We start from the raw sequence: 18,890 nt of genomic DNA, 5'->3' as shown, positions 1-18,890 counted from the left end.
TCTTTGTACACTCGTATACCAAAATTGACCTTGCTGCTTATACATTTAGTTGTTTTGCAAGGTCCAAGATGGAGGCGCTTCCCTACAGATTACGCTTCGACTTCTGAAGATGAATTTGGGTCGAATCGTAGTTCACCAAAACATACTCGCTTACGAACCGGTGCAACACTGAGGAGCACTAAACTACAGAGCAGTAGTGTAGCATCAACCAACATACTCCTGAAAAACAAGATGAAGGAGCAAGATGACTACATAAGAGACTGGACTGCTCACAGTGAGGAAATTGCCAGGTATCTTTCAATATCAAAGTAGGTGTTCTGTGTTCTAATTTTGTTAATAACTTTTGTGATGTAATTATAAATTGGAATGTTCCTAATTTGAACTGCTATTTTTTCCATTTTTATTACTTAAACTATCAGCCATTAATTAATAGGCTTAATTACGATTTTTTTCTGATTTTCCAGCAACTCCAGCTACAAGTTAGGTTTGATTTCCTTGATTGTGATGTCCTACTGATACCTTAGCTGCTTAGCTATTTTATACATGTTGGCATGAACAGTTACTCTAGTTGAGCTAATTGATGGTGGGTACTGTCACAGCTGAGCCAGACCTTGTCTTTATCTGGCATTTACAGGCATATTTTTCCAACAGGGAACACTGGATAGCAACCATTGCAAAAAAAATACCCTGATCTGTGCTGCATTTTTTTTTTCGGAAACCAGTTATAGCATTTCCACAGCCATGCCGATTGAGATCAGATAACTGAGCACAGATCATTGATTAAATTTGGAGATGTTTTTGCTGCATGCACGGTTTAGAATGATGGTTAGCAATTGAGATAACTGGAGGCTAAAATGATCTATGTTGCAAATTTTGTAACATAATATTTAGATAAAAGCATACTTTTAAAACTACAGGATTCTATGTTGTGTGAAATTGAAGTCCATTTTCTAGTAGGATTCTAATTTAGCTTTTGTAAAGTAAAAGAAAAAAAAGATAGGAAAATATATTACCCATATGGCCATTCTACCCTAGAAATTTCTGCCCCTTTGATTTAGCTGCCAAAGTTTTCCATAAAATGTTCGACTGTTGTGATTAAGTCTGGTTAATTCAAAAGATGCTATCATACGAATGCTCAATGTGTTCTCATTGAATTCTTCTCTCCACTATTTAAAGAGACATTAACCCATTTATTTGAATATCACTCGCTATTTTTTCCAGGTTATATAGACATAATGCAACATTTTCAGTTGTGAAATTTGTACTTTAAAAGTTCCACTAATGGCTCTTAAGGAATGTTGGTGACTGTCATTTAAAGCAAGGAAGAAAAATAAAGCAGTTATGGGTTATTGAAATATGTGCTATAACTGCCTGTATTAGAGTAGTGTGCATTACTGATTTTATTTTTCTCCTTCAGCATGCTTTAACCTAAACTTCAGAACATTAAAGCCCCTCCCATATCTGTTTGAATTTTTCTATTTTCACAAGGCATCTTTATAGCCTATCTGAACTGCCAAGTTGTGACATGTTTTCGGTTGTGAACCAACACCCACTAAGAACCAGGTTCAGATTTTTATTCCGTCAGTCTGGTATGAATTAAATAAAAGTAAATTTTCTATCTTACTGCATCACTGAATCCCTCCAGTATCTTAAAAAAATTCAAATGAAGCGTGCCTGTTTATTGCAGTTTTGTTTTATTATTCGTTGTGAGAATGTGAGTGTTGCTGAAGAGGTGAGCATTTTATTGCCCAACCCTAGATGCCCTGAGAGGGCACTGGTTCACCGCCTTGAACCAATGACAGCGATTTGGATACTGGTTGGTTTTCTAAGAGTCAGTCAGGTTGGTGCGGGACTGGAATCACATACAGGCCAGACCGAATAAGGGCAGCAGGTTTCCTTTCCTAAAGGATATTAGGGACCTATTTGGGTTTTTACAACAATCCAACAGCTTCATGGTCATTTTTACTGATGCTGGTTTTTTATTTCCAGATTTTTTTAAAAACTAAATTCAAATTCTCAAAATGCCATGGTGGAATTGAAGTCACTCTGGATTATTATTCAGCTTCTCGTTTACAAGTCCAGTAACACTACTATGCCCTCTCAATCTGTGAAAACCATTCCAGTTATATTTTACCCCAAATTAATTGTGAAGATCATCAGAAGGCAAGACTAAAGAAAAAAATATGAAATTAATTTATTGGTTGGCCTTTGCTGCAAAATTGACATCATGCAAAAACATGCGTTTTACTCCAGTAGCCTTGATGACCATCTCCCTTTCAGGGTATTAAGTGTACTGAGTATAGGAAGTGTGGGGTCCTCCATATAATTATGGAAAATGAGCAAATTTGAGCTGAGATAACTAAGGACTACTTGAGGGACCAAGCATTAAACTGTGCCTGAAGGTGTAGACCAATTGGCATTTCTTTCATCCATTAGGTCAATGCACTGCAGACATAATACTGGTGCAGTCTGAACTTGAAGTCCAGAACTTTTCAGGGAAATAAAATGAGGTTGCAATAATAGCATTAGGAGAAAAATGTAACTGTATCAATGAAGTTTCCATTTGCGCCATCAATTCCACTATTAATAGCTAGGGCTACCCATTCTACAACCAGAGACTCCTGTAGACTTTCTCTGAATTCTAGAATGTTACAGCTATGGCTCTCTATGGTATATCAATACTCTGGCAACAGAGAACCCTGTTCTTCCCTTCATAGAACAAAAGACTTGCACCTAATTTGGAAGGAGACAGGCTTGGCTTTTCTAATCACCTGTCACTAGCCAGGAACACTGGTTGCTGCACCACTAAGTGGCCCACCAAGAATCTGTAAAGGGAATATCTGCTGATCCTGAAATAATGTAGTGTGGCACCACAACATCCTGAACTTCTGTTGACAGCATGGTCCTTGAATGTGCCAGATTAAAGCAGCTGAGATTACAGCAATCATTTGTTATTAGCAATAAAGAAAATCTTTTCTCTGAAAGTTTACACTGATTTTATGCATTTGTCCAAAGCCTTGGTATAGGACCATCGATTCAACCTGTTATTTTGTATCTGCAGCAAGAATGATGACATCCAAGGTTGGGATAGCAAGTGGCAATTAACAGTATAACTGATGCTTCCCTGTTAGAAAATCAAACTGTTTTGTGATTTTAAAAAATAAACTACTACAATGTTAATGCTGGTAATCTTTATAATGGGTAATTCTTCAGGATTTGGTGTGCACTTCTTTTCTCATGATCAGGATCAGTCAAGATCTGGCCAAGGATTTGGCCATCCTTGCACGTGAAATCCATGACGTGGCAGGTGAGATTGATTCTGTGAGTTCATCAGGCACTGCCCCTAGTACCACAGTAAGCACTGCTGCCACCACCCCTGGTTCAACCATTGACACAAGGGAAGAGGTAGGAGACCTTCATGGAGGAATGCCTAAGGTTCTTGCTTTTTTTAATTTCCTTTTTGTTCTAGCTTTCCATCCTAGGTACTATAAACACATTTTATTTTCCTTGGCTTTTCTTGGCTATTTGGTTCAATTATTTGATGGACACGTTGATTTACAATTATGTTAATTTCTTGAGTGATTGCTATTCGTGAAATTTTTAAAACCTAACTTCAATAGCTGCTCAAGTGAAAAGTTAGAAAATTGATGGCAAAATTAAAGTGTTTATTGTATTTTGCATTAACATTTGAACATTAGATACATCTGTTTTGTCTTATCCCTCACTAATTAGCTTAGCTATTCATCTTACCATTTATAAGAGTGTTGGCTCCTTATAGGACCTCATCAAGTTGTTGAAATGTTAGTGACTGTTCGGTAATATTTCAGTAAATTGGTTTTTATAATAGTGCTAAAATATAGTGCCTTTTCACATTGGAAATTTCACAAAACACTAATCTACAGATTGCAGAATTACAGCAGCCAAATTCCCTATTTAAAAAAAAAATTGTAAATCTAATACTTTAAATTAAAAATTGCTTTACATGCTGTGAATTTTTGTCTACATGCTGCACATTCCCAATCCTGATGGCACCTATTTGGGGTCTTAGGTTATTTGACCTAATGTGAAGTGCTAAATGAAAGGTTTTTTTATGGCTATGTGGAAGAATGTCTTATTTATTATAGAAGTTTTATTTATAGAATAGTTATGTGGAAGAATGTCTTCCACATAACTATTCTATAAATAAAACTTCTATACAAAACCACAAAAATTGCGAAACTTGTTCAGGTCTGAACTATTATTGATTATAAATCATGCTTTGCACCTCCAAGTACTTTAACCTTCTGTGGATTGTAATTGGATTTCTGAGAATAGAATTTCAGAATCAAATACAGGAGCATGTGCCTTGGTGTGTTTGTACTTATGGTCACTTGATCGAAGCAAAATTTGTTTTCCAGGTATAATCTTGGTTGGCTGTTAGAGACTTAATTCCTCAAGTGCTAAATTTATTTATACAAGTGTTGTGACCAATAATTGTGGTATTCACACAAGCTACTGTCTAGTCTGGTTACTAATTCTGCTAAACAATATGATTATAAGCTGGATAAATTCCTTGATGTATGTTTTTTTTAAAAACATACCATTAAGATTGCATATATTTTGGGATTTTTTTTTAACAATGTTTTCCACAGAAGGGAATTTGGAGAAAATGAGAACTACTTTTAAATATTGGCTTTTTAAAGCAATGTTTTTTCCCCTGTAAACCTGTCATATAGCACTGCAATTGTGTACAGCCATATGTAACAAAAATCAATCCTCCTTCAGTTTGTTGCTATAATTGTGCATTTGACTGTCTAAATTAGTGAAACTTATGCTGAGTAGTTATTGGATGAGCTAGTCAAAATAAAATATCTTTCCGTAACTGTCAATTCACCGTTTTCCATGAGTAGTTAGTTGAATTTATGCCAATTCAGTTTGCTGAACTATTTGAATATGAAGGTTTAATTTCATTACATTTTTGACGCAAACAAAATTCTGAATGCAACTAGCAGTAGCCCTTAAATGAACTCTCAGTCCAGGTTTCACTGTCAAGGTGAACTGGAAAAGTTTGAAGGATCATAAATCCTGCTGTCCTCTTAAAACAAGCAGAAATTGGTGTAAGTATTGTTTTAAAAAAAAAAGAATTTGGACTTCTTGAACAAGGAGTGTTGTAACACCTTTATCCCTAGAGTGAGACATTGTTGCTAGCTAAATGCAGAGCAGCTAATCCCTGGAGGAGTGGGGAAAGTGAGTATGAAATCCTTCAGACTTTTCTAGTGCAAAATATAAGCCCATTATAAATGTACAAAGTGTTTTGAAACTAAAATAATTTTTACCTTTTTCACATAGAAGGAGGTGCAATAACCTTTATCCATTTCTTTCTGATCAGTTGGTTGATCGTGTTTTTGATGAAAGTTTGAACTTTAGAAAAATCCCTCCAGTGCCATGTATAAAACCACCAGCTGGAAATGGCAGACCAAGTGATACCAGATCTCGGATTTTAGAAGTTGCTGATCAGGCTGCTACAAAGAGGAAGACATGGAGTAGGGATGAAGTAAGAATTGCAGCAATTGATCTTAATTAAGGAAAATGATGTTTGGATCAAAGGGAGATAGAAACAGGAGTAGGCCATTCAGTGCTTGAGTATGTTCTGCCATTGTATTAGTTCACAGCTGGACTGTACCTCAGCTCCTTTTACCCACCTTTTTTCAATATCCCAACAAAAATCTGTTGATCTCAGTCTTGAAGATTTCAATTGGCAAAGCATCCACAAGCATTTGGCAGAGAGTTCCAAATTTCCTCTACCCTATGTTTGGAAAAAAAATGCTTCCTAATTCTTCTAAACATGAAATAGACTAAGAAGTTATTGCTCAGCTCCATGTACATTCCTTCACAAAGACGGCTAACTTTCACCCCATACCATCACCTGCCTATGCTCCTTCCCAGCCCAATTATGGCAGAAAACCTTGTATGTTCCTTTGTTGGCGCCTGACTCAACAACTAATGCTCTTCTAGTCAACCTCCACCTTCTGGAAACTTAAGCTCATCCAAAACTCTTATTGCCCATACCCTATCCCGCACCAGGTCCCGTTCACCTGTCGCCCCTTTTCTTGCTAACCTACATTGGTCCTCCGTATCCCAACTCCTCTAGTTTAAAATTCTCAACCTCATTTAAATTTCTTCATGACCACACTCCTCTATAGCCCCTAAACTCGCCATTCTTCTGGCTGGTCTTTTCCACCACCTTTGTCCCACCACTGGCAGTTGTGCCTTAAGGTAACCAGGCACCACGTTCTGGAATTTCTTCCCTAAACCGCTCCCCCTCTCGATCCCCCTCATCCTTTAATGTCCCACTTAAAACCTACCACTTTGATTAAAGCTTTAGGGCACCCCATCTAGCAGTTCCTCCTCTAACTTGGTATTCATTTTTAGTTGAATTTCATTTTAGCACTCCATGAAGCAGCTTGAATCTGAGGTGCTATATAAATGCAAATTGATGTTTTATGGGTAAATATTATGCGTTGGCCTAGATTTTTTGGTAGTAATGACGGCAAAACTGTTAGCATTCATCATTGTTACTCCTGTTAGATTGACAGCAACTTCTGAAGTCCACACATGCGCAGTTAAACTTGGAAATCCAGAAGTTGCTGTTAGTGATCCTGCGCTTCTCTATAGGATGCACTGTTGAAGTCCATACAGATGGGAATCAATTAAAAATCATTGACCTGATGAGAACTTTCACATTTACTCTTGGTCTCACTGCAGAAACCTATTATGATAAATTCCACATATTTTAAACATTTTTTAAAGTTGTTTGATATTTCAGATTCTACCTTAATCCCAAATGGAAGTCCCAGCCTTTATTTGACTCAGTAAAATTATATTAAAAAATGAAGGATAAATCAGTGGTTTTAACTTCCTTACTTGTTGTCTGTGAAAATTCTTTAATCCCTGCTTGATGACATCACTTGCTGGATGCCTGGTGATCCCCTTGACTTGTGCCACATTCAAATTGATGTCATGAAAGATGATATCCACACCAGAGAGATTGCTGGGTCTTTGTGGGCAGCTTTCTTTGAGGTCAGCAGCAAGTGCCATTGTTTCACTGCTGACTGCAAAATCCAAGCAATTGATTTTTATTAACCCATAAAGGAGATCTGAACAATTGTAGTGAGAAAATGAAAATGCCTATCTATCTCAACTCTTTTTGGCAGTAGCCTCTTGATCTTCTACTTGCATCTTTGAACACCAACAGGGCAAGTGTGATTATTCAAATAAAAAAATGTAATGTTTGATCTAATGTAATGAAGCAGTAGAGCTCCAGTTGTATTTATAATTTTGGTTTTCTATGATAATTTCACAACCATATTCCCTCATTGATATGTTTTATATTTTAGGCCGTTTTAGACAGTTTGATGCTGACTTCTGTATCCCAGCTGTCACAAAAGATAAGGCATGCAATGGAGAAAACTGCTCTGAAGATCAGGTAATGAGAGAACTTTACATTAGTTTTTTTGTTGATGGGAGGGAGAAAGAGTGAAGCGGGTGACAATTACAGACAATTAAACTGTACACTGGTTTTAGCTTCACATCAACACGAACTGCATTAGGACTTGGGCGGGGTATAGATTGGCCAGATTGAATCTCGGCAAGTAGTATCATAGCACCATAAAGAGAAAGTCCTGCACCACTTGGAATTTTCATTTTGCACTGCAGACAGTGCTGAGAACATGCTTACACATGTTGGAATAGCCGGTCCTCTGCCTGTAAATCCTTCGTTGGGGTTTCCCGCCCTCCTTCCAGGTGCATCTCTGTGGCCATCCATTCTTCCCTGTAGAGGTGCATGTGGCTGAGGAGAAGCCAGCTTTTGCTTCTGCTGGTGTTGCTCCTGCTGCAGCTGGAGCATTTAGCTGTGGTAGGTCCCCTGCCTTAGACCCTCAACATAGGTGGACGGTGAAGCTGCATAAGTTGCTCCCATGCCAGTCTGAAGGCTGGCAGCAGGGTTGTGCAGCTGAAGGTGGGTGAGGTGCTTGTCATTTGCCTCCCAAGGAGTTGGAAATCACTTGTCACACAGTGATAGCAATCTCTGACGGAAGACGTTGTTTGCAAAGCAGTATGTCAATTGGCAATGTCTGCAGCTCTTCAGTGTAACTGATAAACGCCTCCAAAGCTCTTCAGTTACACTGAGGAAGTCCCTCCAGCTGTGCTCAAGTGCCTTCAACCTGCTGTGTGGGAGACACATGGCTGAATTGTAAGGAAATGAAGTGAATGGGAATGCAGATGTAGGGGGTCAACGTGGCAGGCAGGTAATTAAGATAGTTAAGAGGCCAGTTGAAAGCTGTTTTATGGTCTGGATGGATTTTTCAAATGGACCACTGTCTCGCAGGGCTTCAGAGGTGGAGGCAGGATAATGTGGCTACCTGGTAGGTGAGGCCATCGGGAGGACAACCATTGAGTGCCTGGCAGGATGTCAAAGGGAAGGCTATGCACATTGTGTGAGGAGTGAGGGGAAGGTTGTTTGAGCGGGGGGCAGTGAGCGAATGCCACTTCAGCAAAGCTCATAAGCAGGTCTGCTGGTAGGGAAGGCCTTGCTTTCAGGGAGAGGCTATCATGGGCTTCATTCATCCAGGCTTTGGGTACCCCATTGAAGCTGAAGTAGCAGGGTAGGTGGTGGTGCGCCAGGCACCTGCAGTGGTACCACAACGAACTGTGAGGCCACAGGAGGGTCAGCAGCGGCCTCTGGATAATGGAGAAGGATGCAGAAGAGAGCGTGAGCAAGCTCCCCTGCACAGAAGGTAGTACTCTCCAGAGAGGGTCTACAGGTCGACACTCAACTACCTGTAGATGTCTGAGGGGCAGTTCAAATGAAGACTCTGCCTCTCCAGCGATGCCGTTACAGATCTGTGCGTCATGATGCAGGATGAGCTGTGCCCCAGAGAATTTGGGAATCCAATGCCAGTGGCCCTGAAGATCACCGTGACGCTGAACTACTATGCCACTGGATTTGTCCACAGATCCATCTCTGTTACCAGCACATCAGTGCATCTAGAAAGTCACCAGTGCCCTTCTCAGCAGGACCAGAGAATATTCAATAAATCACTGCATTTTTAATGAAGGAAGGTGACAACGTGGCTACATAAAGGTAGGCCTTCATTTGAACCTGTGCACCTGCACAGATCCCAACTTTCAAGTGGAGAGGCCCATTGCTGTATTTCCCCCAGGTGCAGGGTGTCATCGACTGCACGCAAATGGCCATCAAGGCTCCAGAACACCACCAGCGGCCTTCATCAACAGGAAGGGCTTCCACTCCCTCAATGTACAACTTGATTGCAGTCACCAGAAATGGATTCTGCATGTCTCTGCGTACTGCCCAGAAAGTTGTCACAATGCCTACATTTTAAGGCAGTCCTGGGTGCCAGAACTTTTCCGGCCTCCCTGCTGCCTTCAGGGATGAATCCTTGGAGACAAGTGCTACCCACTGAGGACATGGCTACTTACACCTGTGAGGAGCTCACACACAGATGCAGAGGCTAGGTACAATGCCTGCCATGGGACAATGCGAGCTACCATTGAGCAGGCCATTGCTTTGTTCAGGATGAGATTTAGGTGCCTTGGTCAGTCCGATGGAGCCCTTCAGTATGCCCTGCGAGGCTCTTGCACATCATTGCGGTCTGCTGTGCACTGCACAACCTGGTTCTGCAGAGGGGGGAGCCAATGAGCAACAAGGAAAGTGAGGAGCAAGCTGCCTCCTCAGACAATGAGGATGCGAAGGGTGAAGATGGGCATGCCAGGCCAAATGAAAGACCCCAAGGGCAAACTGGGGAGTAGCCATGAGATGAGTTATGTGCAAGGGAGGCTCACGATTCCCTTATATATTCTAATTTCCTTTGATCCTCACTTCCAGTTGTAGATTAACAACTGAACACCTACCTTTATGTAGCCATGTTGTCACCTTCCTTAATGCAGTGATTTACTGAATATTCGCGCAGAGCTGTTGAGGCTCCAGAATTGACCACTCTCAGCATGTTCCATCGCCTCCAGCCTCTTCATAGAGGCTGGGTTGCAGCGAAAGGCCAAAGTCTTGACGGAAGTGAAAGGGAGGGAGTCTATGCTTAACAGAAACAATTTATTAACATTCACAATAGAGCCTGCCCTTTGTATGTGAAAGTCACACTCACCTGTGATAACCCCATGATCCTCTCTGCACTTTATTCTTTTATGTGAACCCCTACGCAATGCTGCCCCTGCGCAGTCAACTGAGGTGGAGGCTGGCAGCTGACCTTGCTGCCCTTAGCTAAAGATGACCTTGGCGGTCGTCCTCTAGATGCCTTTGGACTGCCTGGAGGGCCCCAGCATATTGAGGGCTTACTGCATAGAGCCCGTACCACCCTCTGTCAACAGGGATGAAGGAGCATCTGGCCAAACCAAGAGCACCCTGAGAGGAGCCCCCAGCTGTGGGAGGCAGCCACTCTTCTTCCCTAGCCAGGCAGATGTCTGCCTCCATGCTGGCCTGAGAGTACAGAGGACCTGGAGGTGACTCCAGGTACCCTGTCCCCCACTCGCCTTGCCACTGCTGCCTTGCGCCTATGATCAAGACGAGGGTGTGCAGGTTGCACAAATGTCCTGCAGGCACTGAGTGCTCTGCTGGATGTGGCTCTCCAATACAGCCGCCAATCTCTCAATGGAGAACACCACTTGTGCGCCAGTCAGAGACGATGCCAAGTTCAAGGCCTGGATGGATTCTCCATCGTCTGCGCTTGGGCAACATCTGCTAGATGTTGCTAGACCTTTCGCTGCAGCGTTTCCTGTCATGCTGTCGACATCAGAGGCACGTCATGAGCCTAGGGCTCAGCATGGATCTGGCCTCCCACAGCTCGGACTATCAGAGGCCTGGACTGTCATAGCCTTTGTCAGCTGCTCGGCCATGTGTATGCTATGCTCACTAGGTTGTGTGCTATGTCCAGATATAAACTCGAGCACAAACCCACCAAAGTGCAAGTATCTGCGCTGGTGGAGGCTGCGGGAGTATGAGGTGCCGACTGACCCTCTGAGACTCCTTCCTCCCCCTGAGGTGGCAGGGTGCTCCGTGGACTTGGAGTGTCTGATTTGGCACCGCTTGACCTACATAAGAGAGCAGACATGTAAGGGTAAGGTCCTCCCCTCCCGCCATAGCACACGCCCCTGTGATGTAGACCCCTGTGAGCATCCGATGCCATATAAGCAGCATGGCTCTATTGCTGCAAATGTAGCCTTGTGCCCCATGGTCACCTTACCATCTTGGGAAGGTGCTCCTGCCTCTCCGTCCGCTATGTTCTGGCCATCTTGTAGTCCAGCCAGCTCCATGGGTGCCTCTTCCATCGGTATTAAGACATGCTGATTGGGCAGCCCACTGCCAGTCTTGGCCCACTCTCCAATTGTATGCCATCTTCTCCTGCAGACAGAGGGAAGGGAGCTGTTGATTGCCCAAGCCACATCAATCCCAGTACATAGGCTGCTGTCAGTCCAGCTGCCACTAATGGGGGCACACAGATTATTATAAGGATCCAAGCCAAATAGTGAAGAATGAAGATATAGACAGATCCTTTTCTTGATAGTCGGTCTATTCACAGAATGCGGCATTACATATCTCTGCCCTCCTGTTCAACCATCTGTGTCCCAGCAGGCGCTCTTTATATCCCCTATAAATCCTTAATTAAACAATGCCCTTCACCTGTGTATCTGAACAATATAATTAACCTACCATGAACACAGACACCTCCTGCATGTATCCCCTTTCCAGGGACCTTGCAAGATTGCGCTTTGACAGGGGGCCTTCTTTCAGGGCCACCTCGCTATGCCACTGTCAGTCAGCTTGCATCCCCTGACCCTTTGTCCATGTCTGACGGGTTGCTCCCTCTCCTCCCAACGCATCATCCTGCTTTGCAAAGTCCAAGAGGATGAATGCATTAAAAAGTACTCTCTTTCGCAGCCTGGAGGAGGTCATTAAGTCGCTTGCAGCACTGAATCCATGTGCGCGGCGTGACCCCATGGCTGCTGATCTTCTCTGCGATCTGGAGCCAGGCCTGCTTGGTTTGGCTCCCAGATCTCCTCCTCCTGTCCCTCTTGAACAGTATGTCCCTCCTGTTTCTTGCATCCTGCAAAAGTATCTGGAGGGAGCATCAGGGAAGAGTGGGGTCAACCAGAGTTTCCTCTCAGTCATCTCTTCAGTTTCAGCAATCACCTCCTCCTCTCCCAGGCCTTCATAGTGCAGAGCTCAGTGCAGGGCTGGCAGCCCTTTAAAGATGATAGCAGCACCTGTCGAGGTGTCACCTCGGCCGCTCCTGCCCCCGATGTGCCTTGCACCCAGTTCTGATCCTGACGGTGGGACCAGCGTCTCAAAAATAATATTTGGCCCACAATGTGGGACTGACTCCCCTGTTGGAAAAGAGAGAACTTATCCCTCATAATTGCTTGCTTAATAACTTTAATTGTCTTCCCATTTCAGATGTGGAGGTTCCTGTCTTCCCTCCCTACCCGTCCCTTGGAAAAATGGAAGGAGGCAGGAGCACATTCTGATACCAGCCTGATGGCATTACTTGGCAATTTTTCCAGCTCCCCGCCTTCACCGGCCTGGGAAAATTCCCCCCATTATATTAAAGAGGAACTAATTTATAGGGAGTATGAATTCAACAAATCTGGTAATTTGTTGGCTGGCCAGATTGGTTCACAAATATTCTTCAGAAAAGGGAAGCTGCCATCCTTACATGGTATGGCCTGCATCCAGTCCCACACTCTGGAGTGGCTTAGTAAACATTACTGCCAACTTCAAATAAATATTTGTTTAAAATAAACTGACCTATTGGCAATGACTTGAGCATTGCATCAGGGCAAGGCTTAGGCAGTCTTAGTCCAATTGTACCTATAGACTTGCCAAGCAATATCATGAAATAGTGGTCCTCACAGAATCACTCTGTCAGCCAAACTTCCAGACTCCTCCATCTGCATCTCTGGGCACTTCCTGGCCCACTGACCTGATAGATCCACTAGAAGGGAGGGTACTGTCACCTAGCGTCCATTCAGATTGGCATGGCAAGTCCTCAACATTGACCCTGGACCCTATGAAGTCTCTTGATTTCAGTTCAAATAAGGCCACCCTCAACTGACAAAACAGTGTGGTTCCATGTTGAATATCACTTGGAGGAAGCTCTGAGGGAGGCAAGGGCATAGAATGAATAGTGAATATCAAAGTCCATCACTGACTAAGCTGATCGTGACCTGAAGTACATAGCTCCCAGATAGGCCTGTGTCAGAGGGTAAGAACCACCATGAGAAAGTAACCTTCTTGATCTTGTCCTCACCAGCCTATCTGTTGCATACATATCTGTTCATAATAGCAGTCTTCTCGCCACAGTGAGGACATTCCATTGTGTAAGGTGGTACTGTGCAAAATAGGACAGATCTAACAGTGCAAAACAAGCAATTGATGAGGCGTTGTGTACCACCAGAAGCAGCAGAATTGGATATCATCACCAGCTGCAAGCTACTGCCCTAGGACAATATTCATTCTTTGATCATTATCAAACCCACAGACCAACCCTGGTGCAGTTTACAGTGTAGAAGGCCGTGTGGAGAGCTGAACTAATAAATAGCTTCACTTAGTAAAGCTATTACACAGGCTTACCTTTATGCTGAACAGAAAATCAGAAGGCTATAGACTGAGCTAAGTGATCCCACAATCACTGAATCAGCAAAGATCTGTAACCCTGTCATATTCAATCTAGAATGGTGGAGGACAAATGGGCAACTAAGAGGAGCAGGAAGCTCCAGGAACTACTCCATATTCAACTGTGGCAGAGCCGGCCACATGAATGCAAGAGAGGTGGTGGTGGCATAGTGGTAATCTCACTGGACTAGTAATCCAGAGCCCAGGTTAATGCTCTGGGGACATAGTTTGAATCGCACCACGGCAGATGGTGAAATTTGAATTCAATTAACAAATATGGAATTAAAAGCGAGTCTAATGGTGACCGTGAAACCATTGTCGATTTGTTTTTAAAACCCATCTGGCTCACTAATGTCCTTTTAGGGAAGAAAATCTTCTGTCCATAACTAGTCTGGCCTACATGTGACTCCAGACCCACAGCAATGTGGTTGACTCTTAAATTCCCTCTGAAATGGCCTAGTTCAGTTCAAGTGCAATCAGGGATGGGTAATAAACGCTGGCCTAGCCAGCGATGTCCACATCCCACAGACAAATAAAACAAAAGAGACAAGGCTGAAGTCTCCGAGTGCCTTCAGCTAAAAGTGCCAAGTTGGTAATCCTAATTGGCATCCTCTTATTTCCATTACCATAGATACAAGCGTCTGACCAATCTGGTTCACTCCATGATATTAAAATTTAGTTGAATTCACTGGACATTGGAAATGCTATGAGCTGTGATAAAATTCCAGCTGTGGTGTTGAAGATCTGTGCTCTCTATAGACAAGCTATTTTGATACAGGTATTACACTGACATCTACCCAACAAGACTGCCAATGTGTGATCTAACCACAATATACAGAATAAATCTATTCCAGCCACTTACTGCCCATCGACCACCTTCCGATCATTAAGCCTGAGAGCATAACTTGCACAGTGCTGCAAGTAATATTTTGTCGGCCAGTGTGAATGTTGTAGATGCCGTATATGTATTGGTTTTTAAAATGTAAGTGGGTTTCAGGGAAAGAAAATGTTTGCCATGTTCCATTTATTTACACTATTGATTTGAAGGGCTGCTGCAGCTCAGATTAGTATGATTGATTTCCACATCAATTCCAGCAGATCTGCACCTTCTTGAGTTGCACAGAATCGTAAATCTACTAAGGAAATATGAACCAGCAAAGTGCTTTTGCCAGTATGTGTAAAATGCAACTACATTGGGAGAAGAATCTGTTAGAACAAAGCAACATTTTTCTACAGACAACGGTTTGTAGCTTGTAACAAAAACAAGAAATGCTGGAATCACTCAGCAGGTCTGGCAGCATCTGTGGAAAGAGAAGCAGAGTTAACGTTTTGGGTCAGTGACCCTTCTTCGGAACTGACAAATATTAGAAAAGTCACAGATTATAAGCAAGTGAGGTGGGGGTGGGGCAAGAGATAACAAAGGAGAAGGTGCAGATTGGACATAGCTGACCAAAAGGTCACGGAGCAAAGGCAAACAATATGTTAATAGTGTGTTGAAAGACAAAGCATTAGTACAGATTAGGTGTGAATGCACTGAATATTGAACAGCAGCAAATGCAAACCTGAAAAAAACAGTGGGTAAGCAAACTGAACAAACTAAGATGAAATGAAATAAATGCAAAAAAAAGATAGTAAAAAATGTAAAAAAGAATGTTTAAAAAAAGGAAGAAAAAATAACTAAAAATGAAAGTAAAATGGGGGGCTGTCATACTCTGAAATTATTGAACTCAATGTTCAGTCCGGCAGGCTGTAGTGTGCCTAATCGGTAGATGAGATGCTGTTCTTCAAGCTTGCGTTGATGTTCACTGGAACACTGCAGCAATCCCAGGACAGAGATGTGAGCATGAGAGCAGGGGGGAGTGTTGAAATGGCAAGCAACCGTGACGGTGCTTCTGATATGACCTCCTTTTTTCTCAACCGAGGATTTCCCCCCACTGTGGTTGACAGGGCCCTCAACCGTGTCCGACCCATTCCCTTCACCTCTCAGAACCGTGACAGGGTTCCCCTTGTCCTCACTTTTCATCCCACCAGCCTCCATATCCAAAGGATCATCCTCCGCCATTTTCGCCACCTCCAGCGTGATGCCACTACCAGTCGCATCTTCCCCTCCCTTCCCCTGTCCGAAGGGATCTTTCCCTCCGCGACACCCTGGTCCACTCCTCCATTACCCCCACCACCTCGTCCCCGTCCCAGGGCACCTTCCCCTGCAATCGCAGGAGGTGTAATACCTGCCCATTTACCTCCCCTCTCCTCACTATCCCAGGCCCCAAACACTCCTTTCAGGTGAAGCAGCGATTTACTTGTACTTCTTTCAATGTAGTATACTGTATTCGCTGCTCACAGTGTGGTCTCCTCTACATTGGGGAGACCAAGCGCAGACTGGGTGACCGCTTTGTGGAACATCTCCGCTCAGTCCGCAAGCAGGACCCTGAGCTTCCGGTTGCTTGCCATTTCAACACTCCCCCCTGCTCTCATGCTCACATCTCTGTCCTGGGATTGCTGCAGTGTTCCAGTGAACATCAACGCAAGCTCGAAGAACAGCATCTCATCTACCGATTAGGCACACTACAGCCTGCCGGACTGAACATTGAGTTCAATAATTTAAGAGCATGACAGCCCCCCATTTTACTTTCATTTTTAGTCATTTTTTCTTCCTTTTTTTTTTTACATTCTTTTTTACATTTTTTACTATCTTTTTTTGCATTTATTTCATTTCATCTTAGTTTGTTCAGTTTGCTTACCCACTGTTTTTTTTTCAGGTTTGCACTTGCTGCTGTTCAATATTCAGTGTATTCACACCTAATCTGTACTAATGCTTTGTCTTTCAACACACCATTAACATATTATTTGCCTTTGCTCCATGACCTTTTGGTCAGCTATGTGGCCTGGTCCAATCTGCACCTTCTCCTTTGTTATCTCTTGCCCCACCCCCACCTCACTTGCTTATAATCTGTGACTTTTCTAATATTTGTCAGTTCCGAAGAAGGGTCACTGACCCGAAACGTTAACTCTGCTTCTCTTTCCACAGATGCTGCCAGACCTGCTGAGTGATTCCAGCATTTCTTGTTTTTGTTTCAGATTTCCAGCATCCGCAGTATTTTGCTTTTAGTTTGTAGCTTGTTTACATTTTCCAGATTTTTCTGAGAAGCACCTCTAATGTAGAAACATTGTTTTTTTCTGTACTAATTTTATTTTATTGTTAGGATATGCTATATTGTAATTATAGTTGTAAGCCTCTCTCCTGCCTGCCTCACCCATTTGGGACAGCCAGATTTCAGGCCTCAGTCTGCCTACCCAATCTGCCCTTTATTCTTTCTAGCCACCTTATTTTAGACCTCATCTTACCATGCTCTTTGTTTTCCTTAGTAGTTTAGATCTGATCTTGAACCTGCAACTTCGATCCACTGTAAATCAGTGGTTTTTACTTTTTTAGAAACTATTAAATGGCATATCATCTGACTCTCAATAGCCAATGCCTTGGGCAAAACCAAGTAAGAAATTTTGCATTGTGAAGCAACTGGAACACTGATTGACGAATCAAACAGATCACACAATTTATGGTGCTTCCAAATTTCTGGTGATTAAGTGCTATGGTGCTGATGATGGCACTCCTATTAATTGAGGCTGCATACCAGGTGCATCATTTCACAAACAACAACAATAGCTTGCATTTATATAGTGCCTTTAGTGTAGTAAAACATCCCATGACCCTTCACAGGAGCAATATGGAAAAATATTGATCATTTTAAAACCTTAGTCTATAATTAATTTTTGATCTAACATATCAGGATTAGTTTTGGATTGCTCTAGCAAGGAACTGGTACTGACGGGATGGGCAGTATGGTTTCTTTCTATGCTGTCAACATCTATGGTTCTAATTATAAACCGATATTGTACAAATATTTTGAAGATTATGCACCCCGGAGATGTCACCGTTGAACCTTGCATTGTAACTTTCAGTATAGAATATTTAATGAAGTAACTGGATATCTGTATTTGATATTCAAGAAATTAATTTTATAATGTTGCAATAGTATAACTGCTTAAGACATCTGTTGAACCAATATATTACAAGAGCAAGAATAGTCTACAGCTTAACAGAACATTCAGCCTGGCCTAATGTGCAACTGTTCACTGGTCAACCCTCCCATTGTTCATAGTATTGTGAAATGCTCTTGCATCAAAGTCTCTGGAGTGCCAAATAGCGGTGTTCCATTTATTTCTATTGCACTGACCAAGGTAGATAAGGAGTTTCAGCAGTTGCTAATATATTGCAATAGAACTTATCTTTCATTTGACCCTTGGAAAATCAATGTTGTGTAACTGAAAGATCCAAAAGGAATTTCCACAGTAGGGGATGTGCTTAAGTCTGTTCATGTATTTGGTGCTCAAGTTGCACAATGATCTCCATGGCAAAGCAATTACAGCAAAATATCCAATATGAAAACCCTTTGAACAATTTACTCCTCAGCATCTATATAATTAACAGTTCTGTAGTGTTATACCTCTCAAAGATATCACATCTAAACATGTGGCCTCAGAAGCATCACGAATAGGACAAAAAATCGTTAATGGCTTAGATACACAGTTCCATTCGAAACAGATAAAAAAAACTTCTAATCAACAGTGAGCAAGCACCACTAAACCACTCGATCAAGTTACTAATTTCAGCCAGTATTTTCCTCCTCCATTCAAAATTGTGCATAAAAATGACAGCAACATTTTTAACATAACCAACATATTAAGTTAGCAATTGTAGAAAAAAATTACTAAATGCTCTCATCACATTAATCATTTAATGTTGAAAATATCTGCAGGATTTTTTTGTCTGGCTGGGCTTCGCTTGGAAATGTCACCAGGGCCTTGCTGAATATTTCTAATTGCTGTGAGGAAATCGTTGGCGGGATGGTGTGGGGGGGGGGGTGGTGGCGGGGTCAGTTTTCACCCTCTGGAGCTATTATAGGATGTGTTCTGTGAAAACCCTCGTCACATGAGAAGGCAGAAAATAACTCCGTAACTGGTGAAATGCAAGGGGTGGAGAAACAAAAATTATTTTATACAGTTTAAGCCATTAAACAATTTTGAGCTAACAGTGCTGTTTGAGATGAGGTTGTTTTGTGTTGTTAAGGAGGACTATTTATGAGGCACTTGATGCGGATCTACAAATACAAAGTGGTAGGTCAGAGGGAAAAAAAATGTTTTTATAATC

General features: G+C 42.3%; 1 protein-coding gene across 17 annotated transcripts in view; it reads left to right on the top strand.

Moving 5' to 3' along the window:
• The window catches only part of cep170aa (centrosomal protein 170Aa), a 174,398-nt gene that overhangs the window by 134,943 nt on the left and 20,565 nt on the right, over positions 1–18,890 (top strand). For 6 of the 17 annotated variants that reach the window (XM_068045376.1, XM_068045370.1, XM_068045367.1 and 3 more), the window contains 4 exons: positions 50–308; positions 3,246–3,435; positions 5,369–5,533; positions 7,377–7,465. In XM_068045376.1, the coding sequence (XP_067901477.1) occupies positions 50–308; positions 3,246–3,435; positions 5,369–5,533; positions 7,377–7,465 (703 nt within the window). Of the gene's footprint in view, positions 1–49; positions 309–3,245; positions 3,436–5,368; positions 5,534–7,376; positions 7,470–18,890 lie in introns of those variants that run through there. The other 11 variants (XM_068045385.1, XM_068045375.1, XM_068045382.1 and 8 more) reach the window with 6 other exon arrangements.

This window comes from Heterodontus francisci, chromosome 13 (assembly GCF_036365525.1).
Source record: "Heterodontus francisci isolate sHetFra1 chromosome 13, sHetFra1.hap1, whole genome shotgun sequence".
Classification (NCBI taxonomy): Eukaryota; Metazoa; Chordata; class Chondrichthyes; order Heterodontiformes; family Heterodontidae; genus Heterodontus; species Heterodontus francisci.
This window is presented reverse-complemented; position numbering and strand designations above follow the sequence as displayed.